Source organism: Amphiprion ocellaris, chromosome 3 (genome assembly GCF_022539595.1).
Source record: "Amphiprion ocellaris isolate individual 3 ecotype Okinawa chromosome 3, ASM2253959v1, whole genome shotgun sequence".
In the NCBI taxonomy this organism is placed as follows: domain Eukaryota; kingdom Metazoa; phylum Chordata; class Actinopteri; family Pomacentridae; genus Amphiprion; species Amphiprion ocellaris.
The window spans coordinates 41,138,087-41,165,519 of NC_072768.1; the positions used below are offsets into that span (position 1 = coordinate 41,138,087).

Here is a 27,433-nt window from a genome sequence, read left to right on the forward strand (position 1 = left end):
AAAATATAATCAGTTACATTGTAAACATGTCGTTACATTTTAAACATGTAATCAGTAACATTTTAAACATGTAATTAGTTACATTTTGAACCAGTAATCAGTTGCATTGTCGGTAAAAACCAGTTTCCAGAGTCGACCAAGAGCGATCACTGACCTGTCTGTCAGTTAGTGGGCAGGGCTTCAGCAGATCACCTGTGTTTTGCACCTGTTTTTATCAAGCTGTTGTCTGATTTCAGCTTTGCAGGTGTTTACCTGTGCTCAGGAGGGCGGGCCAACAGTGGGCGGGGCCTCCGTGGGTGACGTCATGTTTCCGGAACTCAGCGACATGTGCACTGAAGGCAGCTGCTACCCGGCAACAGGAGACCTTCTGATTGGTCGAGCCCACCAGCTGTCCTCCACCTCCACCTGCGGATTGAACCGACAAGAACCATTCTGCATCGTCAGCCACCTGCAGGTACGAAACTAAACTACTGCAGGTAAGGCTCACCTGAGCTGGACTGGACCCTAAACTAAACTACTGCAGGTAACTATTGTAGTTACTGTAACCACTGTAGCCACAGTAACTACAATAGTAACTGTAACTACAGTAACTATTGTAGTTACTGTAACTACTGTATTTAGATTAGTCGTATTGTGCGTTATGTAGTACTGCGTGTTACTGTGTAGTACTGTGTGTTACTCTGTAGTACTGTGTAGTACTGCATAGAATAGAATAGAATATTCTTTATTGCCATCATACAATGTATAACGAGATTGCAGAGCTTCTCCTTTACAGTGCAAGGAAATCTTAAAGGTAGTGCAAAAACAGTCTATTTACATATATACAGTATAAATAACAGAGGTAAATAACGGAGTGAATATAAATAGCAGTGAATGAGACAGTGGTGTATATTGCACTGATGCATGTTGTTGGCTTTGTGTGAGACCTGTGAGAGTTCAGGGTGGTGATGGCTCTCAGAAAGAAACTGTTTTTAAGTCTGTTTGTCCTCGCTTTAATGCTTCTGTAGCGCCTTCCAGAGGGCAACAGATCAAAAAGCTGAGAACCGGGATGTGAACTGTCCTTGATGATGTTCTGAGTTCTGCTGAGGCCCCGGGTGGGGTAGACCGAGCAAAGAAGCAGTTGAGCTCCTCTGACAGCGACTCGCTCAGGTCTCCTGGTGTTGTATCACAGCCTCTGAAGTTTGTGATGCTCTGCAGACCCTGCCACACCTCCCGTGATCTGTTGCTGGTGAAGTGGGACTCTATCCTCCTCTTATAGTCCGCTTTGGCTTCTTTGATTCCTTTTTTCAGGTCAGCTCGAGCTGCACTGTAGAGAGCTCTGTCACCTGACCTGAAGGCAGCATCGCGGACCTTGAGGAGTGAGCGGACCTGGCTGGTCATCCAGCGTTTCTGGTTTGGAAAAACCCGGATGACTTTGTCCACAGACACAGTTCCCATACAGAACCTAATGTAGTCCAGTACTGTCCCTGTGAATGTGTCCAAATCCTGGTGTTCAAAAAGGTCCCAGTCTGTGTGCTGGAGGCAGTCCTGTAGATTAAGGAGTGCATTCTCAGGCCAAGTTGTTCCAGTCTTTATGGTGGGCCTGGATCTGCGTCTCAGTGGGGTGTATGCAGGGATGAGCAGCAGGGAGAGATGGTCTGACTGGCCGAGGTGGGGGAGGGCTGTCGTTCTGTAGCCGTGCTTGATGTTAGAATAAACATGATCTAGAGTGTTTTCCCCTCTGGTTGGACATTTGACGTGCTGATGGAACTTCGGGAGTACAGTCTTTAGACTGGCCTTATTAAAGTCTAATGTGAACGCCCTCGGGGTGGGCCCGCTGCTGTTCATTTATGGCGTTCAGCAGAAGAGAGAGCGCCGTGCTAGCATTAGCATCCGGTGGAATGTAAACAGCAGTGATGATCACTACTGTTAGCTCTCTCGGGAGAAAATAAGGCCGGCATCTAACAGACGTGGTCTCAGTTTGTTCCGATGCATTTTAGCAAATCAAGCTAATGTTGTGCTGCGTGTTGTTCTGATGGGAGGCTGCTGAGGGTCTGAGTGTTTCTGAGAACAAACCCGAGTTAAACCAGAAGTTCTGCTCTGGATCTGTTCCACTGAACACACAAACTAACACACAACACAGCAGTGGATGTGTTTCTATGTTGTGGGTTTTCTTGGTGAGACAATAAATAGTTTTGTGACTCGTTCTTAACCAGGAATCCTGTGTTAAGTTGTGACTATCCCCAGTTGACATGGACGTGATTCCTGAACAATCACCAGGTGTTAAACACCTGACAGGATGACAGTGATCTATGTAGATGAAGCAGAATGTTTCTTTAGTTGATCGGTAGCACAATGAGTAAAACGGTAGTCTCGTAATTTTATCGCTGGATTACGTGGTTTCGAATCCTCTCACCGTACTTGAAAAATACGTGTTTTTTATTTCGGCCCGCACGTTTCTTTTTACTGTCTGTAGATGATATTTACATGGATATAGACTTTAAGTAGTGATGCCGACGTTTTTCGGTGAGGTCTTCTTTGTCTGGTATCTTTATTTCACGTAAATCCAGGTCTGATCGTGACGAATCTGCGACGAAACATCTGGAGACGGAAACTATCGCCAGTTAACCTGATCACCAGTTAAACTGGAACACCGGCAAGCTGCACGCTAGCATCGGGGATCTTCGGGTGAAGCCAGGTCTCCGTAACGATGAGAATGCAGCAGTCTCGAACGTAGCGATTACCCGCAAGTTGTAATTCCAGGTCGTCCGTTTTGTGTGTGATGGATCTGGCATTGGTGAGGTACAGGCTCGGTAGAGGTGGCTTGTGTGGATTGGTCTTTAGCTTCAGCAGAAGGCCAGACCTGCGGCCCCGCTTCTGCTTCCTCTCCCTCCTCCGCCGATTCCTCTTCCCAAGCCCGACAACAATCCACAGAGAGCCCGGCGGTCTTGCTATCTCGTCTGGGATCTTGTGGTTATGATGAAAGTCTCTGGAAACAGCTATCTTGTGTCGAAAGCCGATGTCCACAAGGTCTTGGCGGGTGTATTGGTTGTACGCCGAAGTGAACGTACATAGAGTGGACAAACAAACAAGAATAGAAAGCAAAAAGGAGCACTGAAAGGGGGAGCCGTGAGCCGCTGCGTCATAGTACTGTGTAGTATTGTGTAGTACTGCGTGTTACTGTGCGTTACTGCGTTGGTGTCTGCAGTGTTTCCTGTAAACTCCACTCCTTATAAGGAAACCCCTCCAGATGTTTGTCCAGATGTTCCTCTGCAGGAAACAGCTTTATAGCTCAGACACGTTTTATCCAATCAGTGGCTAAATAGACTGAGCATGCTCAGTTTGAGGCTGTTTCTGTAAACATCAGGTCTTAATTCAGAGAAACGTCGTCCACTTCCTGGAGCTGCATGTCATATTAAAATGATCCCAGTTTCTACTGGTTTATATCCAGTTTCTACTGTTTTACATCCAGTTTTTACTGGTTTAGATCCAGTTTCTACTGCTTTACATCCAGTTTCTACTGGTCTATCTCCAGTTTCTACTGCTTTACATCCAGTTTCTACTGCTTTAGATCCAGTTTCTAGTGCTTTACATCCAGTTTCTACTGCTTTACATCCAGTTTCTACTGCTTTACATCCAGTTTCTACTGGTTTATCTCCAGTTTCTACTGCTTTACATCCAGTTTCTACTGCTTTACATCCAGTTTCTACTGCTTTACATCCAGTTTCTACTGGTTTAGATCCAGTTTCTACTGCTTTACATCCAGTTTCTACTGCTTTACATCCAGTTTCTACTGGTTTATATCCAGTTTCTACTGTTTTACATCCAGTTTCTACTGGTTTAGATCCAGTTTCTACTGCTTTACATCCAGTTTCTACTGGTTTATCTCCAGTTTCTACTGCTTTACATCCAGTTTCTACTGCTTTACATCTAGTTTCTACTGGTTTAGATCCAGTTTCTAGTGCTTTACATCCAGTTTCTACTGCTTTACATCCAGTTTCTACTGGTTTATCTCCAGTTTCTACTGGTTTATCTCCAGTTTCTACTGCTTTACATCCAGTTTCTACTGCTTTACATCCAGTTTCTACTGGTTTATCTCCAGTTTCTATTGGTTTATCTCCAGTTTCTACTGCTTTACATCCAGTTTCTACTGCTTTACATCCAGTTTCTACTGGTTTAGATCCAGTTTCCACTGGTTTACATCCAGTTTCTACTAGTTTCAGATCCAGTTTCTACTGGTTTACATCCAGTTTCTACTGGTTTACATCCAGTTTCTACTGGTTTAGATCCAGTCATATTAAAGCGATTCCATGTCTGTAGATCCCAGAGTTCTAGAGTCTGACTTGTTTTATATTTACTGCTTTAGATAGATAGACTATAGTTAGATAGATAGATAGATAGATAGATAGATAGATAGATAGATAGATAGACTATAGTTAGATAGTTAGATAGATAGATAGATAGACTATAGATAGATAGACTATAGATACATAGATAGATAGACTATAGATAGATAGATAGATAGACTATAGATAGATAGATAGACTATAGACAGATAGATAGATAGACAAATAAATAGATAGATAGACTATAGATAGATGATAGATAGATAGACGATAGATAGACTATAGATAGATAGATAGATCGATAGATAGATAGATACTTGTTTTATATTTATTCTTACTGATGGCTGACCGGACTATGATTCTCCAACTGATGGAAAGTCCAGAATCAGAACCTCTGCAGCTGATTTCAGGTGATTTAAGGAGGTTTGGGGTGATTTAAGAAGGTTCAGGTGATTTAAGGAGGTTTCAGTTGATTTAAGGAGGTTTAGGGTGATTTAAGGAGGTTTAGGGTAATTTAAGGAGGTTTTGGGTGATTTAAGGATGTTTCGGGTTATTTAAGGAGGTTTAGGGTGATTTAAGGAGGTTTCGGGTGATTTAAGGATGTTTCGGGTTATTTAAGGAGGTTTAGGGTGATTTAAGGAGGTTTCGGGTGATTTAAGGATGTTTAGGGTGACTTAAGGAGTTTTCAGGTGATTTAAGAAGGTTTAGGGTGATGAAAAGAGGGTTCAGGTGATTTCAGGAGGCTCGGTCTGTTAATTATCTGCAGGTATCTTCCTCTATCTGCACCTCTTCCTGTGTTTCAGGGTAGATCTGCAGAATTCTGCCTGTAAACAGTCTGGTGGCTTTCTGTCCCAACAGGTGAAACTATCAACAGGTTTTAAATGAAGTTTAAAATCCTAAAAACGTTCTCTCAGCTGTATTTAGATTGTTTTTGTGCGTTGACAAGAAACCCTAACCTATTGTCTGTCTCCAACAGGATGAAAAGAAATGCTTTGTGTGCGATTCGATGGCGCCGTACGACGAGCGGGCCAATCCAACGAGCAGCCATCGCATCGAGAACGTTGTCACAACATTCGCCCCAAACAGACTGAAGACCTGGTGGCAGTCTGAGAACGGTGAGAGAACATTTAGGTCTGGTTTCAGTCTGAGAACGGTGAGAGAACGTTTAGATCTGGTGGCAGTCTGAGAACGGTGAGAGACGCAGCAGCAGATCTCAGACGTCAGGAGAGTATTTATGTGACAGACGGCGAAACATCCAGCAGCAGATAATTAATATCTACACTGAGAAGGAGAACATTTAGTTTCCTGCTGAACATCCAGGTCGGATTATTTTACCGTCAGAATGAACTACTGAGAACTAGCAGATGTCTGATTGGCCGACGCAGCGTTCTGTCAGCGTTCAGGTGGACTTACAGCCTTTATCCTCCCAGATCAGAGGTTCTTTAAGGTGGACTTACAGCCTTTGTCCTCCCAGATCAGAGGTTCTTTAAGGTGGACTTACAGCCTTTGTCCTCTTAGATCAGAGGTTCTTTAAGGTGGACTTACAGCCTTTGTCCTCTCAGATCAGAGGTTCTTTAAGGTGGACTTACAGCCTTTGTCCTCTCAGATCAGGGGTTCTTTAAGGTGGACTTACAGCCTTTGTCCTCTTAGATCAGAGGTTCTTTAAGGTGGACTTACAGCCTTTGTCCTCTCAGATCAGAGGTTCTTTAAGGTGGACTTACAGCCTTTGTCCTCTCAGATCAGGGACCTCCAGCTGTTGGGGGTCCCTGCTGGAGGTTGGGGGTCTTTCCTGGGAGAACAAAGACCTTAGCTTAAGTAATTGCAGCTGTTTGGGGCCAGGTAGCTCCTGATAGGTTGGAACAAATCCTGATCATGAAGGTAGAACTCATTCAGAATAATTCTCTCATCGGTAATCAATAACTGATATTGGGCTGATATAACTGAACTCTGTGAATGCTGACTAGTATTGATCAGGGATGTATTGATTAATCTGTGGTTCTGCAGGTCTGGAGAACGTCACCATCCAGCTGAACCTAGAAGCTGAGTTCCACTTCACACACCTCATCATGACCTTCAAGGTGAGTTGTACACACAGCAGGGGATTGTGGGTAATCACAGGCTGATAGATGTAACCTGCAGCCACTGTTCCCTCTAAGCTGCGCGCGTGCACAATTGCGCACTGCTGAGATGGGCTCTGCGCACAGAAAATCTGCGCTGCGCACAACAAAAAAAAAATCCAACCTAAATTGAAAATAAAATAAACACATAATTCATTCTGCGCTATTTTTCAATGTGAGTCAGTGGGTGACCGGTGACTGGCTGCTGCAGCCAATGATGTGATTCACAGACGTATTTACGCAGCAAATCAACGTCATTGACATGCGTCCTTCTGTGCAGCCACCGCTGTTCTAGCTAGCAGAGCGGTGTGGCCAATAAATGCTGCTTATGTTCACCCTTTATAATAATGGCAAAATGAACGGGCAGTGGCACATCCCCTCACCAAGCCAAAGTAAAAAAAGAAATGCGATTCTTTTAAGATGGAATGGCTGTCGGAGTTAGGGCTGCCACCCGTCCCTTAAAATACGAAATCGTCCTTTATTTCACAATTAATTATACTGATTCAATACAGGACGCAAATTGATCCGTATTTTCATAAATGTCCCGTACACGTCTGCCACACATTCATCAAAACTGTATCATGAACAAAATAAAACACAGGAAATATTAAGGGCAGCCAATTTCATCTTCGTAGGACCCAAAGTTGTTTAAATCAATCCAACTGGACTTTAAGAAGGTTCCTTGAAGACGTTTCACCTCTCATCCAAGAGGCTTCTTCAGTTCTGGTGGTGGTTGATGTTGCCTCAGCTTATAACCTCAGTTAGGTGTTGTCACTCCTTGGCTCCCAACGACCATCATTGAGGAGCCAGGTGGGCCTTGGCAATGGTCGTCGGAATGTGAATAACACTGACCACACCTCACAGAGGTTATAAGCTGAGGCAACATCAACCACCACCAGAACTGAAGAAGCCTCTTGGATGAGAGGTGAAACGTCTTCAAGGAACCTTCTTAAAGTCTAGTTGGATTGATTTAAACAATAACCATGACCTGGATGAATGAGAAACTACACAGACATCTTCGTAGGACCTATGTAGAGGACCCGATGCGAGGTCCAGCGGACAGACGTCTCTGTGTGTCCCGTCCTATGGTCCTATCGTGGGTTGCCTGGTTACAGACGCTGCTGCTCCTGCGCGTTTAAAAATGTGTACACCCGAAACTCCACCACGTCCAAAGAAGCAAAAACGTTTCAAAAGTACAGACATGAGTGGGAAGAGTGGAACCCCTGGCAGTAGGTACAAACTGTGTTTCCTGTTGCTCACTGGCTAAAGTAAGGCAGCATCAGGAGACCAACATGTAAGAAACATGAGAACAGAGAGAACCCAACCAGCAGGTCACAGTTTATCATCATCTAATCATCTCCTGAAGTCCATATGGTGAGAGACATCATGATGTGATCAGCTAGATTTCCTACACTATCTGGTTGTGAATTTACCAGAGGATGCTTATAATAATGCTGATGCAGTCACAGACTCTACAGTATTTTAGTGACTCAATAAATGCCTGTTGTTTTTTTTTAAATGTGTTTTAGTTTTTAATAAACATTTATTTAATAGCCTATATGTGATCAATAAATGGCCTTTCCCTATCTAAAAAAAAATCTCACTCAGAACTCTATGTTAAATAAGTTAACAAGTAATTACATTAATCTTATCTTAACTGTGTTAAGATTTAGATTTAGATGAAAAAAATATAGAGAATTTCTTTGTCCAATATTCTACATTCGGTTGTTTATGTTTTTGCAGAATCCAGTATTGCTCACTGGTTGGTCATTACATTTTGTTAGTTTGATTTCACTGTTTAAAATGATTCCACCTCTTTTCAGACAGAACCTGTGATCATAAAACAAAACAAAATTTTTAGTTCCGTGTTAATAAAGCACTTAAAGCTTTAAGTATGGCTAAATGCTTTTTTCAAAATTAAATATATCACTCCTTGGGTGGTAGTGGCCCCAAGTTCAGTAAAGTTGGAAAGATATTCACAGATTCAGACTTCCAGCATCAATAACTCATTAGATATAGGTTGTCAAAACCTAAACGATGCCTCTTTCCCATCGTTGTAAGGTAGACAATATGCTACAAGCCCAGTTTTATCAAAAGTAGCTGTCTTTCAAGCTACAGGAATAACATTGGTGTCTATGGAGTGAACAGGGTCCGTCTGCAATTTGCAAAACCGCTGCAACAGTAAAGAGAGACAAATATTCAATAACTTCACTCTTATACATTGTAGTGTCACTAAAATCACTGCAGCCTTCAACTGGCTCCTGTTGACAAAGTGTTTTAACAGAAATGTAAATGCTGTAATTTGATTCTTTTAATGAACCATGTAACTTGAATGGATGTGATGCTGGTGTGACCACAGTGACACGTCTGATGTTGCTCACAGTGGTCCAAGGGACGCTCAGGGAGTTTGTGTGTTTGCTCACACTCAGGAAAAATTACAGGGAACATTGCCTGCAGCAGAGGTCAGGTACCAGACGAGCTTCTTTACCTGCATTACGTACCTGGTTGCTTCCTGTCTGCCCTCAGACGTTCCGACCTGCTGCCATGGTGATTGAGCGATCAGCTGACTTCGGGAAGACATGGCAGGTTTACCGGTACTTCGCCTATGACTGCGAGACGTCATTTTCCTCTATTTCCCAGGGTCCAATGCAGAAGGTTGATGATGTCATCTGTGACTCACGCTACTCTGACATCGAGCCGTCCACCGAAGGAGAGGTACTGCTAGTACTACTGCTAGTACTGCTAATACTACTGATAGTACTACTGCTAGTACTGCTACTAATACTACTGCTAGTGCTACTGCTAGTACTGCTAGTACTACTGCTAGTACTGCTACTAATACTACTGCTAGTGCTACTGCTAGTACTGATAGTACTACTGCTAGTACTGCTACTAATACTACTGCTAGTACTACTGCTAGTACTGCTACTAACACTACTGCTAGTACTACTGCTAGTACTGCTAGTACTACTACTAATACTATTGTTACTACCACTACGACTACTACTTTACTGGTACAACCACAACTACTACTCCTATGACTACTATTACTGTTGCTGTTATAGTTTCCATTAATATTCCTGTTAGCATTGCTACTACTGTTACTGTTACTTCCTCTACTGGTACTACTACGACCGATACTGGTACTGCTATTGTTACTTCCTCTACTGGTACTACTACTGGTACTGGTATTGTTACTGTTACTTCCTCTACTGGTAATACTACTGATACTGGTATTGTTACTGTTATTTCCTTTACTGGTAATACTACTGATACTGGTACTGTTACTGTTACTTCCTCTACTGGTAATACTACTGGTACTGTTACTACTGCTCCACTCTCAGATGGATAAAAGCTAAATGAAGTCATAGAATTGTGGAATTGCTACAGCCAGTGCTGCTAGTACTGCTGGTACTGCTAATACTGCTGATATTTGTACCGTTCATCCAGGTGATTTTCAGAGTTTTGGATCCAGCGTTCAGGATCGATGACCCGTACAGCCCCCGAATACAGAGTATGTCTGAGCCTAAATAAACTCAGGGTTATTGATCAGTTATTGATCAGTTATTGATCAGTCATTGACCAATCATTAACCAATCATTGATCAGTCATTGACCAATCATTGATCAGTCATTGATCAATCATTGACCAGTCACTGATTAATCATTGATCAGTCATTGATCAATCATTGACCAATCATTGATCAATCATTGGCCAGTCATTGATCAATCATTGACCAGTCATTAACCAATCAGTCATTGACCAATCATTGACCAGTCATTGACCAATCAGTCACTGACCAATCATTAACCAATCATTGATCAGTTATTGACCAAACATTGATCAATCATTGACTAATCATTGATCAGTCATTGACCAATCATTGATCAGTCATTGACCAATCATTGACCAGTCATTGATCAATCATTGACCAATCATTAACCAATCAGTCATTGACCAATCATTGACCAGTCATTGGTCAATCATTGACCAGTCATTGACTGGTCATTGATCAATCATTGACCAGTCATTGATCAATCATTGACCAATCATTGACCAGTCATTGAACAGTCATTGATTAATCATTAGCCAATCATTGACCAGTATTTGTTATCGTTAGACATGTTGAAGATCACCAACCTGCGGGTGAAGTTCACCAAACTGCACACGCTGGGAGACAACCTGCTGGACTCCCGTATGGAGATCAAAGAGAAGTATTACTACTCCATCTACGACATGGTGGTCCGAGGAAACTGCTTCTGCTACGGACACGCCTCTGAGTGTGCCCCCATCCAGGGGGCCAGCCCCGCCCAGGAAGGCATGGTGGGTTCTGGGGGTTCAGGCGAGTCCTGGGGTGGCAGGAGAGTCCTGGGGTGGCAGGAGAATCATGGGGGACAAGAGAGTCCTGGGGGCGCAGGAGAGTCCTGGGGTGGCAGGAGAATCATGGGGGGCAAGAGAGTCCTGGGGGCGCAGGAGAGTCCTGAGGGGGCAGGAGAGTCCTGGGGGGCAGGAGAGTCCTGGGGTGGCAGGAGAATCATGGGGGGCAAGAGAGTCCTGGGGGCGCAGGAGAGTCCTGAGGGGGCAGGAGAGTCTGAGGGTTAGCTAAACCTGGCAACAGTCTAAAACTGTATAATCAATACTTATTGATACTTATATCAGTGTGTTCCTACTATAGTGTATTGATTGGTTATTGATACATATATCAGTGTGTTCCTATTATAGGGTATTGATTGGTTACTGATTATTGATTTTGTGTTTCAGGTTCACGGCCACTGCATGTGTAACCACAACACTAAAGGTCTGAACTGTGAACAGTGTCAGGACTTCTACCACGACCTTCCCTGGAGACCAGCTGAGGGACGCAATACCAACGCCTGCAAGAGTGAGTCCACACCTATCTACACCTGTCCACACCTGTCTACACTTGTCCATACCTATCTACACCTATCTACTCACACAAATATATACACAAGTGGACAAAATAGTTGGTACACCTCGGTTAATGAAAGAAAAACCCACAATGTTCACAGAAATTATTTGAATCTAACAAAGTAATAATAAATAAAAATTCTATAAAAATTAACCAATGAAAATCAGACATTGCTTTTGAACCGTGGTTCAACATAATTATTTAAAAAAATAAACTCATGAAACATGCCTGGACAAAAATGATGGTACCCCTAGAAAAGACTGAAAATAATGTGACCATAGAGACATGTTCAATCAAGGTGTGTCCTCTAATTAGCATCACAGGTGTCTACAAACTTGTAATCAGTCAGTCGGCCTATTTATAGGGTTACAGTAGTCACTGTGCTGTTTGGTGACATGGTGTATACCACACTAAACATGGACCAGAGGAAGCCAAGGACAGAGTTGTCTCAGGAGATTAGAAAGAAAATTATAGACCAGCATGTTAAAGGTAAAGGCTATAAGACCATCTCCAAGCAGCTTGATGTTCCTGTGACTACAGTTGCACATATTATTCAGAAATCCAGGATCCATGGGACTGTAGCCAACCTCTCTGGACGTGGCTGCAGGAGGAAAACTGATGACAAATGGAAGAGACGGATAATAGGACAGGCGAGACAAAACTGGAACTTTTTGGCACATCAGCTCTATGTTCACAGACGCAGAAATGAAGCATATGAAGAAAAGAACACTGTCCCTACTGTGGAACATGGAGGAGGTTCTGTTATGTTCTGGGACTGCTTTGCTGCATCTGGTACAGGGTGTCTGGAATCTGTGCAGGTACAATGAAATCTCATGACTATCAAGGTATTCTAGACAGAAATGTGCTGCCCAGTGTCAGAAAGCTTGGTCTCAGTCGCAGGTCATGGGTCTTGCAACAGGATAATGATCCAAAACACACAACTAGAAACAGCCAAGAATGGCTAAGAGGAAAACATTGGACTATTCTGAAGTGGCCTCTATGAGCCCTGATCTAAATCCTATTGAACATCTGTGGAAGGAGCTGAAACATGGTGTCTGGAGAAGGAACCTTCAAACCTGAGACAACTGGAGCAGTCTGCTGATGAGGAGTGGACCAGAATACCTGCTGAGAGGTGCAGAAGTCTCACTGACAGTTACACAAATGGTTTGATTGCAGTGATTGCCTCAAAAGGTTGTGCAACAAAATATTAAGTTAAGGGTACCATCATTTTTGTCCAGGCCTGTTTCATGAGTTTATTTTTTTTTTAATAATTCTGTTGAACCACGGTTGAAAAGCAATGTCTGATTTTCATTGGTTAATTTTCCTAGAATTTTTACTTATTACGTTTGTCAGATTTGAGTTATTTCTGTGACCATTGTGGGTTTTTCTTTCATTAACCGAGGGGGACCAACAATTTTGTCCACATGTGTATATATATGTGTGTGTGTGTATATCAGGTGTAACATCATGACCACCTTTCTAATACTGTGTTGGTCCCTTTATGCTGCTAAAACTCCTTTGACCCAGTGGTTCATGGACCTCTGGAGATGTCCTTTGGATTCTGTGGGTTCTGTGGTTTCCAGGGGGGACCTACCTAGATCAGGCTGATCCTGGACCATCCTACAGATACTCAATAAGACCTGGATATGGGGAGTGTGGAACCCAGGTGAACATCTTAGTTCTGTCGTGTTCCCCGGGTTCTCCTGAGCAGTTTTTGTCGTGTGCCGGGGTTCATCGTCCTGCTGAGGGTGGAACCTGGCATCAAGGACTGCTGATGTCATGGGGGGTCTGGGGGTTCTGACCTGCAATGTTTAGGTGGTGGTACATTTCAAACATCCATGTGGATGTCAGGACTCAAGGTTTCCCAGCAGAACATTGGATTATAACCAGATGATGGATGTTCTTCACCTGTCAGTGGTCATGGTGGTGTTTATATAACTGATAGTCAACCTGACCTCCATCTTACGTTTCCTTGAAATCTGTCTACTCGGGACTCAGTCTGGCTGATTTCCATCTTCTTCCTCTGTGGTGTCTTCAGAGTGTAACTGTAACCAGCACTCGGACTCGTGTCACTTCGACATGGCCGTGTTCGTGGCTTCAGGAAATGCCAGCGGAGGCGTTTGTGAAAACTGTCAGCACAACACAGCTGGACACAACTGTGAGCAGTGCCAACCGTTTTACTACCAGCATCCGGAGAGAGACATCCGAGACCCCAACATCTGCCAGTGTGAGTCCTCACAGTTTAATTAACCCTAAACCACTCCTTATTGTTTAACCCTAACTTTAACTTTGTCCTTTAACTAACCCTAACTCAGTCTAGACAGTTTAACTAACCCTAAGTCAGTCTAGACAGTTTAACTAACCCTAACCCAGTATAGACTGGTTAACTAATCCCAACCCTAACCCATCCCTCTCACCCACTGCATGACACTGTGGGGTCTTTAAGCAGCTCCTTCAGCAGCAGACTGAGACATCCACCCTGCAAGAAGGAGCGCTATCACAGGTCCTTCATCCCATCTGCTATAAGACTTTACAACATCAGCATCACTGGCTGATGTTAACATAAACTGGACTCATATCACATCATCCCAAACCATAAAATTTGCACTGACATTCTTGCACTGCACATCTCTGCACTTTTAAACTTTATTTTTATTTTTTTCTGTTAAAAAATTTTTTCACCCTTGTATATATTGTAAATAAAGCTGCTGTAACAATGTAAATTTCCCCTGGAGTGGGGAGAAATAAAGAACTTTATCTTATCTTATCTTATCTTAACCCAGTCTAGACTGCTTAACTAATCCCAACCCAGTCTAGACTGGTTAAATAACCCTAAACCAGTCTAGACTGGTTAACTAACCCCTAACCCAGTCTAGAGTGGTTAACTAACCCTAACCCAGTCTAGACAGTTTAACTAACCCTAACTTTAGGGTTAGGGTTAGTCTAGATTGGTTAACTAACCCTAACCCAGTCTAGACTGGTTAACTAACCTTAACCCAGTCTAAACAGTTTAACTAAACCTAACCTAGTCTAGATAGTTTAACTAACCCTAACTTTAGGGTTAGGGTTACGGTTAGTCTAGATTGGTTAACTAACACTAACCCAGTCTAGACTGGTTAACTAATCTTAACGCAGTCTAGACAGCTTAACTAACCCTAACTTTAACTTTGTCCTTTAACTAACCCTAACCCAGTCTAGACTGGTTAAATAACCCTAACCCAGTCTAGACTGGTTAAATAACCCTAATGCAATCCTGACTGGTTAACTAACCCTAACCCAGTCTAGACTGGTTAAATAACCCTAACCCAGTCTAGACTGGTTAAATAACCCCAACCCAGTCTAGACTGGTTAACTAACCCCAACCCAGTCTAGACAGTTTAACTAACCCTAACCCAATCTAGACAGTTTAACTAACCCTAACCCAATCTAGACTGGTTAAATAACCCTAATGCAATCCTGACTGGTTAACTAACCCTAACCCAGTCTAGACTGGTTAAATAACCCCAACCCAGTCTAGACTGGTTAACTAACCCCAACCCAGTCTAGACAGTTTAACTAACCCTAACCCATTCTAGACAGTTTAACTAACCCTAACCCAATCTAGACTGGTTAACTAACCCCAACCCAATCTAGAGTGGTTAACTAACCCTAACCCAGTCTAGACAGTTTAACTAACCCTAACCCTGTCTAGAGTGGGTAACTAACCCTAACCCAGTCTAGACAGTTTAACTAACTCCAACCCAGTCTAGACTGGTTAACTAACCCTAACCCAGTCGAGACAGTTTAACTAACCCCAACCCAGTCTAGAGTGGTTAACTAACCCTAACCCAGTCTAGACAGTTTAACTAACCCCAACCCAGTCTAGACTGGTTAACTAACCCTAACCCAGTCGAGACAGTTTAACTAACCCTAACCCAGTCTAGAGTGGTTAACTAACCCTAACCCAGTTGTCACTGTGTTTAACTAAACCTAACTAGTGTCCAGCTGTTTTTGGAGAAATCTACCAGTATTTATGGTGAGGATTTTATTTTCAATAAATCATAGGTGAGAACACAGCAGATGTCAGGAACATTGATTTAAATCTAGACTGGAGGATTTAATGGAGTCCATTCTTCTCTAATGTCATTATTTCACATATGTGGGGTTTAAAAATCAAACTATCTCAGCCATCTTTTAATCATCATCACATGGTATTCCTTAAAGAACAGAAAATCCTTCTTGATTAAAGCAACACCATGTGTTTGGGCAGGTCATGTGTTTTACCCACAAGCTCTGGTACAGAGATAAACTTTGAGGTGGGAGTGTTTTGCAACATTTCCATTGAAGAAGATTAAAGGCTGAATGTGAGACTAAACATGGAGGAATGTTTGGGAGGGAGCACAGCTCAGGTCTTTGATGTGGTTCCATCTGGTTCAGACTTGCTCAGAACTTTATTTATCCAGCTCAGTGTCAGGAGGCTAATGTGGCCCTGCAGAGTTTCTACAACATGTTCAAGCTTTACGTCCTGAGTCTGGGGAAACCAAGACACAACATGCATGTTCTCCCTCATGGAGCATAGCAGTGCTCAACACAGTAAACCAAAGTTCACCATCAACCTTAAATTTCCCCGACAAAGAGGGCTAATAATTAGCAGGTAATTCACATTACTAATCCAGATCAACAATGTATTTCTGCAGCTTGTAACTGCGACCCCCTGGGCTCTCTGAACGGAGGAATCTGTGACCAAACCACAGATGTCCGAACGGGTCTGATCGCCGGTCAGTGTCGCTGCAAAGTCAACGTGGAGGGAGAACGTTGTGAGCGCTGCAGACAGGCGCATTATGGACTGAGTGACCAACCGAAAGGTTGCAAAGGTATGAAACTAAACACAACACCTACACAACAACAGACACAACAACAGACACAATAATGGACAAAACAACAACAGAACAATGACACAACACCTACAGAACAACAACAGAAACAACACATGCAGAACAACGACATGTTGTAAACGGAGGTGATGGTGATAGGATTGAGTACAGTATAAACATGTTTAATGCTGAGGTGAGGATGGATGGAAGTCGTCTGGCTAATCTGGGGTGATGTAACTCCTGAGGTTTGGTAGAAGTGCACCAAGAGTGAGGTTTCCATCTCAGCTTACACCTCATTCACACCTGCTAGTGACCTCCAAAAAATCTTGTTTATATGGAGCTAAGTTGATAGTCAAAGTTATGAGGGCGAAGTGCTGGAGATGACCAGCGGAAGCTGTGCCGATGCAGAGGCAATGGATTGAATGTGTTCTGGAAGGGGCCAAAGGTGCAAAGAATTTGTTGTAAATGTTTGCTGGTTGGCATTTTATAGATTTAGGTGGGAAAGGGTGGATCTTAAGGTGAGATGTTTGTAATTTATCTGGAATGGACGTATCTGGTCAGCGGCTCAAATGAGCTGAAGAGTCAAGTCAGAAAATGTAGTTGCTCCAAGTTGGTCAGTTTTCCTCTGATAGACATGGATGGAGCGACAGGTTGTGTGTGGACGAAGTTAGAGCAATTCAGAGTATTTAAGGAGCAAGAACATGGATTCTAGGGTTAGGTTAAGTGAGGTGGAATAGGAGTCTCATTGTAGTGTAACAATGGCTGAGAAGATCAGATGTTAGTGGGAAGCATTTGCAGTGTGGGCAGGTTCTTGTATTTGGAAGCCTTTGAGGAGCATCTGGGAATATGAGATTCAGGGGAAGTGGTTGCCAGTGATTAGACTGAACAAAAAGCTGATGCCAAAGAGCAAAGTTTGGGTGGTGGATGGGCAGATTTTAAGAGTGGAATGGAGGAAAAGACGTGATGTTGTGTGTGGTAGAAGGCAGTTGGTTGGTTGAGAGTGTTAAGAATGGCTTGCTGTGAAGCATTTGAAGGTTTTGGTAAATGTTGAGCTAGGAACCATGAGGGGAAGAAATGTCCATCATTGGGCTTTTTTACCATAACACTTCCACATGGCGATGACTGTGTAGCTAACACAGATAACTGGGAAGGCTGTTGAAAAGCCCTTTCAGAAATTCTTCATCGACTTCTTGTCCAGCTGGACAACATTTGTGTTGAGAAGAGAGGTGAAATTATAGACCTGAAGGAGGTGGCAGCTGAGCAGGTGGATCTTGGGTCACTAGATGGGTCCTTGGACTGCTGCAACAGCAGAAACTGTGTCATTATGAATTCCCGAAGGAAGGGTAGAGCAGTTGATAAAGGGATGGATGTTTATAGATAGATAGATAGCTTTATTTGTCATTGCACACTTTCATATACAATGAAATTACATTGAGCTGCCCTGCCAATGACAGCTCCAGCTGCTGCGCAGTGCTGCGCAGCACCTTTCTTCAGGAAAAAAAAAGAAAAAAAAGACATGTAGGGATCTGGGTAGGGATTGCAGAGGGTAAAAGAAAAAAAAGGCTCATTGTATCAAATGAAACCTCCAATTATTGGGTAATTCGATTTGAGAAGGAAACCTAAAAAAAACAAACCCGCAAAACAGGCAAAGCATGACGTTAGACAAGGATAGTTGGGATAAGGATGTGGGGTGGTGGAGGGGGGAGCACCGCACAGTTAGCCGGTTCCTGTGCAGCAAAAATTTCTGCACACGGATTCCTGGCTCCTGTGTATGGCGAGGAAAGCTTGTGGAGGCGGGGGGGATGGGGGGTAAGGGAATGTGTGTGCGAATGTTTAGCTCAGCCCTCAGTTCATGAGTCTGATGTGTGTGTATGAGTGTAGCCCATCTTCTTCCGTCTCAGACCTCTGGTGTCTCAGTTCGCGAGGGTGGGAGCGCGATAACACAGCAAGGTTGCTATGGAGACGTCCTCGGTTGGCCCGGTCCAAAAGTCAACAGGTGTCCTTGGGAAGTGGGGGGGGTGTAGGAGAGCTATCTCTTGGCCATGAAACTTCCAGAGGAGTTTGTTATTGTTTCCAGGGGCACCAGAATGTAATCAGTTATTCTCATGTTTGGGCGGGAGAGAAGTAATTTCACCTTCCCCCTACTGCTCTCAACAATTTTAGACCTCAGCTGTAGCGATTCTCACCCTGATGGCTTCCAATCTGCGACTCAAATCAACAGTCACACCAAGCAAATTGTTCATCTTATGATTGAGTTCGTCATACCGAGAATCGGCAGCCGTGATCCGTTCGTTTGCATAGACCAGCAGTGTTTGGACGTCGTTTCTGTCTGTGGTCTTCCTGATTTTCCAGAAGCTCAGGCCAGTGAACAAGCCAATTATCAGCAGGCCTGTCATCATAAATCCGAATATATAAACATCTTCCACATCCTCCACGGATAGGGGTGCGAGGCACATGATCCCCTTCCACTTCCCCCAGGCGTCGATCACGTAACCAGAGGCAAAACTCCCATCCGGGCAGGTAGGCTCCCCTAGGCCTGTGCTCTTTGTGGCAACAATCTTGTCAATTGCGTTGAGAGACCAGTTAATTCCATGATCGGTGTTTCGAAGGTCCAGTGCCAAGCGATCGTTCCAGTCAGACAGACGAGATGAAGACGAAGAAATGCAGCAAGCAGGGAAACATGAAGGTATGGGAGGAACAGAGATAGCGGAGCGAGGAAAAGTGCGACCGCCTCCTACAAGAGCTGAGAGCAGAAAATGGAGATTTGTGAAGCCACAGGCATGAAAACTACATCATGATGTGTGTAACATGATGTGTGTAACATGATGAGAGAGGTCAGACACAGGTAGGCCTGGATTGTTTGTGGCTGGACTAGATATATAGTCGAGTTGAAACAAGCTCCTTTTATTGTCGAAGTGACTGAAGGAAATGCCTTTCCTTGTCAGAGTGCACTGCAGACGAGCCACAGTTCAGTCTTTGGGGGTAGTTTCGGTTCTTGGAGAGGCTTCCTGTGGTGGAGACGTGCTTTGGGGGCCATGGAGGGTTAGAGTTAACCTTCAGCCTAACCCTGAGTGGGAGATGAGATTGATGTGGAGTTCAAGAGCTCTCTTCTGGTATGGTTGGAGTTCGAGAACGAGCATCACACAGGGCAGATGGCTTTAGAGGGTAGTCCGTCGCTGAGGGAAAGTTCTGTCTGAAGGAGAATTGTTGTACAAACAGATCACCAAATGAGTCGGAACACGTCGATCAGTAGTTTGGGATCAATGTTGAAGGTGACTCTTTGGGTTCTGAAGGTCTGAGGGTCTATTCAGGTTGAATGTGATCGAGTGTTGAAGATGAGCAGCAATGGACGGGTTACCCAGGTACAGGGGGGTCCCAAACCTTACAAAACACATTCCCTCCATTTATGACACAGCAGATGGTTGTTGTGTTAATGTGTGTGTTGTTGTGTCTTTGCAGCGTGTACCTGCAGTCCTCTGGGAACAGTTCCTGGAGGAAACCCCTGTGACAGTGAAACTGGAGTTTGTTTCTGTAAACGTCTGGTGACTGGACGAGACTGCGACCAGTGTATGGTGAGAAACAATGTCCAGTACATTTACTGACCAGCAACCAGTTAGCTCCCAGTCCTGAGTGTTGAACCGGTCAGACTGGGACCAGTGTGTGGTGAGAAACAACAGCAGAGAGTCGCCTTTAAACACTGAAGACTGAAACCACAGCTGTGTGTTTGTGTGTGTGTGTTACTGTTACTCTGTGTGTGTGTGTGTGTGTGTGTGTGTGTGTGTGTGTGTGTGTGTGTGTGTGTGTGTGTGTGTGTGTGTGTGTGTGTGTGTGTGTTGTTGGAAGAGTCTGCATAACTTCCTCTCAGTGTGAGATAACAGCAGAGAGTCAGAAAATTACTGAATAACACATCTAACATCTGCACTGTGTGTCTGTGTGTGTTACTCTGTGTGTCTGTGTGTGTTACTCTGTGTGTGTTTCCAGTCTGAACATTGGGGTCTCAGTAATGACATGGACGGCTGCAGATCATGTGACTGTGACCTGGGAGGAGCCAAAAACAACCAGTGAGTTCAAATCCCACAAATGTTTGCTTGTATCAGGTGTATGTTCCCCATGTGTTCCCCAGATGTTCCGCATCCGTTCCGCAGGTGTTCCCCAAGTGTTCCCCAGGTGTTCCCCAAGTGTTCCACAGGTGTTCCCCATGTGATCCCCAAATGTTCCCCACGTGTTCCCCAGGTGTTCCCCATGCATTCTCCATGCGTTCCCCATGCGTTCCCCAGGTGTTCCCCATGTGTTCCCCAGATGTTCCACATGTGTTCCCCAATGTTCCTCATCCGTTCCCCAAGTGTTCCCCAGGTGTTCGCCTGGTGTTCCCCAGGTGTTCGCCTGGTGTTCCCCACATGTTCCACAGGTGTTCCCCATGTGATCCCCAAGTGTTCCCCATGTGTTCCCCAGGTGTTCCCCATGCATTCTCCATGCGTTCCCCATGCGTTCCCCAGGTGTTCCCCATGTGTTCCCCAATGTTCCCCATGTGCTCCCCAGGTGTTCTCCAAGTGTTCCCCAGGTGTTTGCCTGGTGTTCCCCAGGTGTTCCCCATGTGTTCCCCAAGTGTTCTCCATGTGTTTCTCATGTGTTCTCCAAGTGTTCCCCATATGTTCCCCATATGTTCCCCAGGTGTTCCTCATGTGTTCCCCAGTTTTTCCCCATGTGTTCCCCAGGTGTTCAAAATGTGATCCCCAAGTGATCCCCAGGTGTTCCCCATGTGTTCCCCATTTTTTCTTCAAGTGTTCCCCATGTGTTCCTCATGTGTTCCCCATGCGTTCCCCAGGTTTTCCCCATGTGTTCCCCATGTGTTCCCCAGGTTTTCCCCATGTGTTCCGGAGGTTTTCCCCATGTGTTCCTCATGTGTTCCCCATGCGTTCCCCAGGTTTTCCCCATGTGTTCCCCATGTGTTCCCCAGGTTTTCCCCATGTGTTCCGGAGGTTTTCCCCATGTGTTCCCCAGGTGTTCAAAATGTGATCCCCAAGTGTTCCCCAGGTGTTCCCCATGTGTTCCCCATGTTTTCCCCAGGTGTTCCCCATGCGTTCCCCATGTGTTCCCCAGGTGTTCAAAATGTGATCCCCAAGTGTTCCCCAGGTGTTCCCCATGTGTTCCCCAGGTGTTCCCCATGCGTTCCACATGTGTTCCACAAGTGCCCCCATGTGTTCCCCATGTTTTCCCCATGTGTTCCCCAGGTGTTCACCAGGTGTTCCCCATGTGTTCCTCATGTGATCCCCTGGTTTTCCCCATGTGTTTCCCAGGTGTTCCACTGGTCTTTCCCAGGTGGTCTCCAGGTTGTGTCCAGGTCTGCAGTTTTGATCTGTTGGTCAATCTACACTCATCAGTTTCTGTGGTTATTACATAAAGAGAAGTTCTACATATACATGGTTCCAGGATGAATCCAGAATTTACCAGCAGGAGGAACAGACCACCTGTTTGTTCTTCTATGAACTGATTTATTTAGTCTTTACTGGGAAAGAAGTGACACCGTGTCAGCCTGATAAAACATGCATAAAATGAGTGAAAACAAACACCAAGAAATACGAAACCACAACAAAAACACACAAAAAGAGCGAAAAGAAACAACGTGAGCTCAGAGAGACAAAACTGGCTGATGTTTCTGCATTTCATCCAAACTGGTGTAATCTCAGCAAACAGCAGTTTGAACATTACCTGATGTACATTTTGCTCATGTGGATGACCAAAACAGTCCAGGAATATATATAAAAAAACTTTAATTTTGTCCCTGTGTGACAGTTTAATAACGGCAGCTCCATACTGTTCAGTATAATCTTTTCTCTGTTCTTGGCTAACTGTTATCATATTTTGGTAGTTTATTCTTTACAGAGATAACAGTCAGTGAAGTATCCACAGACATTAATGTCACGGTGGTATGATTGAAAAATATTTAGACTTCTGTAAATGGATTAAAATTTTACATTAAATAAAATCCTGCTGCTAAAGACTCACCTGGGGACGACAGTGTGTTACTAATGATGTTCCTGCAGCTCACCTGTATGAAGTGAACCAGGTGACCTGCTGCAGGTATTTAATGAACTCAGAGGAACGACTCCACAAACAGCTGGAAGCAACAAACTGAACTTCCTGTCAGGACTGAGGTCTGTGTGTCACCTCCATCCACTAAAAGACAAACGCAGTGTTTTGTTTCCTGTCACACGGTGAGGTTGTGTTTCCATCAGTGCTGCCTTAAGGTGCACTCGGACACTGTAGCACCTTTACTGAAACATGGAAATCAGAGAGTGAAGCTCTCAGATCTTTGGTGGTTCTGCTAGAGGAACCTCTGCTACTTTAAGCTCATAAGGTGTTCATTTGGTTTCAGTTCTTCAGATGTTCTTCAGTTTTCTCCTAATGTATGTGACTGTCCGGTTAGCTGTTCTTTTGTTTGTGTCGGTTTTATTTTCTTCTTCATGTGTTCGTTATTTCCCCTCGCTGTCTGCAGGTGTGATCAGGTGAGTGGTCAGTGTGTCTGCAGAGATCACATGTTTGGTCGGCGCTGTGATCAGGTGGAGTCTGGATTTTACTTCATCGCTCTGGATCACTACACCTACGAGGCTGAGGATGCCAAGTTTGGGCCTGTGAGTCCCCTTTGATCACCTGAAGGTGTTTTTACCTGCAGACTGTTTCAGATGGTTTGAGTCTACTCATGGTTGGTCAATGTGTCCCACAGGGATCTACTTCAGGACATGCTGTTTTAGAACTGCTAACCCTTTACTACTACAGTCTGTTCTAAACTCATGGAGATAATTTCTGTTTTTCACAATAAAACATTGTTTTTCTTCAACTATGAACTGTGGTTTAGTCATGATCTGTATGAAATGTGAGCTAGTCAGAGACTTCCTCAGTTTTTGTCTCTTCAGGGAGTGACGGTGGTCCCGAGGCCCCACCCTCAGGACCGTAGTCCCACCTGGACAGGTATCGGTCTGGTCAATGTTCCAGAGGGGGCTTTCCTGGAGTTCTCTGTCAACAACATTCCTCACTCCATGGAATACGACATCCTCATCCGCTACGAGCCTCAGGTGAGACTACTTATAGTGGCCTGTAGCGCCTCCCACTGGGCAGGTCTGTCAGATTATTTATCATCTCTCTTTATTAAAAATTCCTTCTCGACTAGATCTTTTGGTTTTAATTATAGTTTCCAGTAAGATCTGCAGATGAATGAAATCAAATTCATTTACATTTCAGCTGTTTAACTGAACTTCCACCAGACACAATGCAATTTATTCCTACCTCTGCAATTACACAACACGGCATCTTTCCTCATATTGACTGCAATTTACAGGAACATAATGAGGAGATGGCACCTCTAATCTTCATCACCACATCTCTGATCACTGCCTTTTACATTTAAATACAACATTTTACAGGAAGTCTGGGACCTTCTGCTAATGATCTTCTGCAGATTTACACCAGACTGTTGTTCAGGTGGCTGTAAACATCCCACACATGACATGCGGATATTTTATTTGAAATGGTGTAAAATGCCCAAGATTATATAAATATTTCAGATATATGGCAGAAATAGACACTGATACTATTTATGTAGACAAACAACGACAAGGATGATGTAGAAAACTGACTGTATATCCTTAGAAATGATCAAAGCCAGATGGGACACCAGTAGATCCATGATAGAATGGTGATATTTAGAAGACTTTGCATGTAAGTCTTCCACATGTGAGGAGGTGAGAGGAAGAAAGAAAGGTACAGAAATAGATTAAAGAGAAGGGATAACTACGAAAGCTTGTCATGTTTGTTCTGCAGCTGCCTGACCAATGGGAGGAGGTTCTGATGGTGGTGATGAGGCCTGGACCAATCAAAGCTGACAGCAGATGCATCAACACGGTGCCTGATGATGACAACCAGATGATCTCGCTTCAACCGGGCTCACGGTCAGCAGCAAACACAGTTTCACCTCAAATATATTGATATGCAACAAAATCTCTCTTGGATTAACAGCAGAACAAGTAACATGTACTGTCTGTGCATTCTGTATATTCTAACGTATCTGCTAAATGTTGTCTGTTGATGCTTTTGTTTGTTACCTAAGGCCTCAAGCTACTAGTGTGAAGAAAGCAAACACACCTACCCGAGGAAGATGCCGTGACTTTAAATGATGTTTTAAATCTTACGTTTTATAACGGCAGCAGTACACATTCAGACAACATGACATTGGTCACTTTGTTGTCCCATACAGAATTTGTCCAACACATATATATGCTACCACTCCAAGATTTGGACACACCTGCTCATTTCCTGGTTCTTCTTTATCTTCATGACTATTTCCACTGTAGATTCTCACTGAAGGCATCAAACTATGAATGAACACAAATGGAATTATGTAGGAAACAACAAAGCGTGAAATAAGTCAGAACATGTTTTATATTTTAGATTCTTTGGTTCCTGCTTTGCTCACTCTTGTTATTCTCTGGATGAGCTTCATGAGGTAGAACCTGAAATGATTCTCCAACAGTCTTGAAGGAGTTCCAGAGATGCTGAGCACTTGTTGGTCCTTTAGCCTTCACTCTGTGGTCCATCTCATCCTAAACATCGGGATTGGGTTTAGGTCAGGTGACTGTGGAGGCCAGATCATCTCCATCATCTCCTTCTTGGTCAGATAGTCCTTCCACAGCCTGGAGGTGTGTTTGGGTTCATTGTCCTGGTGGACAATAAATGATGGTCAAACTAAACCAAACCGGATGGGATGTCATGTCGCTACAGGATGCTGTGGTAGCCATGCTGGTTCAGGGTTCCTTCAGTTTGGAATAAATCCTCAACAGTGACCATCACACCTCCTCCTCCATGCTTCATGGTGGGAACCATGCATGTAGAGACCATCTGTTCACCTTTTCTGGTCTCACAAAGACACGGCAGGTGGAACCAAATATCTCACATTAGGACTCATCAGACCAGAGCCCAGATCTCCACTGGTCTAATGTCCATTCCTTGTGTTTGTGGGTCCAAACTTATCTCTTCTGCTTGTTGCTTTTCCTTAGTAGTGGATTCTGAGCAGCTATTGGACCATAAAGGCCTGATTGGTTCAGTCTCCTCTGAACAGCTGATGTAGAGATGTGTCTGCTACTAGAACTCTGGGTGGAATTTATCTGGGCTCTAATCTGAGCTGTTGTTAACTTTCCATTTCTGAGGCTGGAGACGAGGATGAACTTCTCCTCAGCAGCAGAGGAGACTCTTGGTCTTCCTTTCCTGGGGAGGTCCTCATGGGAGACGGTTTGGTCGTAGTCTTGGATGGTTTTAGAGACTGAACCTGGGGATACATTCAAAGTTTTTTCAGTTTTCTGGACTGACTGACCTTCAGTTCTTAAAGTAATGATGGACTGCCGGTTCTCTCAGCTGATATGTTCTTGCCATAATATGGATTCTAACAGTTGTCCAATAGGGCTCTCAGCTGTGGACCAACCTGACTTCTGATGGTTCCAACCCCATTAAGAAGGAAGAATTTCCACAAATGAACCTTGACAAAGGAACACCTGTGAAGTGGAACATTTCAGGTTCTACCTCATGAAGCTCATCCACAGAATAACAAGAGTGTTCAAAGCAGGAATCAAAGAATCTAAAATCTAAAACATATTTCAAGTTATTTCACAATTTGTTTACTACATAATTTCATATATCTTGTTTCATAGTTCTGATGTCTTCAGTATCTACAATGTAGAAAGTAGTAAAAATAAAGAAAACATTGAATGAGATGTGTGTCTAAACTTTGGACTAGTAGTGTACACTCAACACAGCAGTGAATCCTGACTGAATTTTCTGGTTGTTTGGAGCCTCACAGCTTGGGGAACCATGGAGGTGGTTAGTGCTGAATGGAGCATGTTCTTCTTGTTTTTGCAGATACGTGGTTCTTCCTCGACCGGTTTGTTTTGAGTCTGGTCTGAACTACACGGTCCGCCTCAGTTTGCCGCTGTACTCGGCCCTCAGCGACGTCCAGTCTCCGTACACGCTCATCGACTCGGTGAGGAAACTCTCAAGCTTACGACTGATCAGAGCGAGGCGCTGAAGCAAAGTAAAAAAATCATTTGGTGTTTTCAGGAAGCTCAGCGTGGCAGACAGTAAAACTGGAGACAGACATTAGGAGGACTCTTCTGTGCATTTACTCATTTACTTCCTTACTTTGTGCCACTGCCACAAGTCAACATGCTAACAGCTACTGAGGTTCAGATGTCTGCAGAAACTCTACAGGCCTCCAGCTCAGAAACTTAGAGTTCAGTCAGCTGATTCCATGGTCTTCTCTTTCTCTCAGATCGTGCTGATGCCTCACTGTAAGAACCTGGACATCTTCACCACCTCAGAGGAAGGGGACTCCAGTGGAAACAGCGGCTGGGAAACTTTTCAGCGTTATCGATGTCTGGAGAACAGCCAGAGTGTTGTCAAGACGCAGATGACAGACATTTGCAGAAACTTCATCTTCAGCATCTCTGCCATGTTGCACCAGGGTGCTAAAGGTACACCAGTCCACCATAAAACTCACAACTCCACCTTATTAAAGTCACAAAGATTGTTCATCCCAGCAGGAATTTATTTTAAAGTCTAGTGACTGACATTTGTTCCCTTGTCTCTGACTTAGTCCTTACATGGAAGCACCAAGCAGCAGAATGTGGGGACAAACAGAAAAATAACTCCAGAAAAGATCATTTAATTCAAAGTACCAGTGATTCAGGAGCTTTTCACCATTTTCTCAAATTCATATGAAGAAAACTCCAGAGCATTTAATGGTGTAAAGCGACAGAAAAGTCAGAGAGGTTCAGCAAATAAGATGAAAATATTCCTGCTTAGCTTGTGAACTCTGACCTTTAACCTCAGTGAAATGAGGACAGAAAAGGAGGAATTCCCCTCAGGGTTTAATAAATCTGTTTCAGCCCTCCTCTGCTGCAGACAGGATTAGATGGACCTACCAAAGGTCTTCAGATCATGCACTAAAACCTCAAACTAGGAGCAATAAACAAGAGAAAAGAAACCTGAAAAATTAAGCGCAGACAACAGTACAGGAAAGCCGATCAGTCAGTTCATGAAGAGTATTTCAGGCCAAAGGCTGGAAATTAAAGCAGTCTCTAATCTTCTGCACAACCAGAAGACTACCAGGGAGATGTGAAGGTTTAGATTTACAGAGAATGAAAGGAGAGGTTTCCAGTGATC

At 43.9% G+C, this 27,433-nt stretch overlaps 1 protein-coding gene across 3 annotated transcripts in view; it reads left to right on the forward strand.

Moving 5' to 3' along the window:
* lamb1a (laminin, beta 1a) overlaps nucleotides 1-27,433 on the forward strand; it is a 51,083-nt gene that overhangs the window by 1,497 nt on the left and 22,153 nt on the right. Inside the window, exons 2-17 of one of the 3 annotated variants that reach the window (XM_023294310.3) lie at nucleotides 237-454; nucleotides 5,302-5,440; nucleotides 6,330-6,403; nucleotides 8,969-9,157; nucleotides 9,893-9,956; nucleotides 10,563-10,765; nucleotides 11,204-11,324; nucleotides 13,411-13,599; nucleotides 16,049-16,225; nucleotides 19,685-19,797; nucleotides 20,207-20,286; nucleotides 22,722-22,857; nucleotides 23,140-23,298; nucleotides 24,044-24,171; nucleotides 26,132-26,252; nucleotides 26,541-26,742. In XM_023294310.3, the coding sequence (XP_023150078.1) occupies nucleotides 237-454; nucleotides 5,302-5,440; nucleotides 6,330-6,403; nucleotides 8,969-9,157; nucleotides 9,893-9,956; nucleotides 10,563-10,765; nucleotides 11,204-11,324; nucleotides 13,411-13,599; nucleotides 16,049-16,225; nucleotides 19,685-19,797; nucleotides 20,207-20,286; nucleotides 22,722-22,857; nucleotides 23,140-23,298; nucleotides 24,044-24,171; nucleotides 26,132-26,252; nucleotides 26,541-26,742 (2,313 nt within the window). Of the gene's footprint in view, nucleotides 1-236; nucleotides 455-4,597; nucleotides 5,184-5,301; nucleotides 5,441-6,329; nucleotides 6,404-8,968; nucleotides 9,158-9,892; nucleotides 9,957-10,562; nucleotides 10,766-11,203; nucleotides 11,325-13,410; nucleotides 13,600-16,048; nucleotides 16,226-19,684; nucleotides 19,798-20,206; nucleotides 20,287-22,721; nucleotides 22,858-23,139; nucleotides 23,299-24,043; nucleotides 24,172-26,131; nucleotides 26,253-26,540; nucleotides 26,743-27,433 lie in introns of those variants that run through there. The other 2 variants (XM_035940978.2, XM_023294311.3) reach the window with 2 other exon arrangements.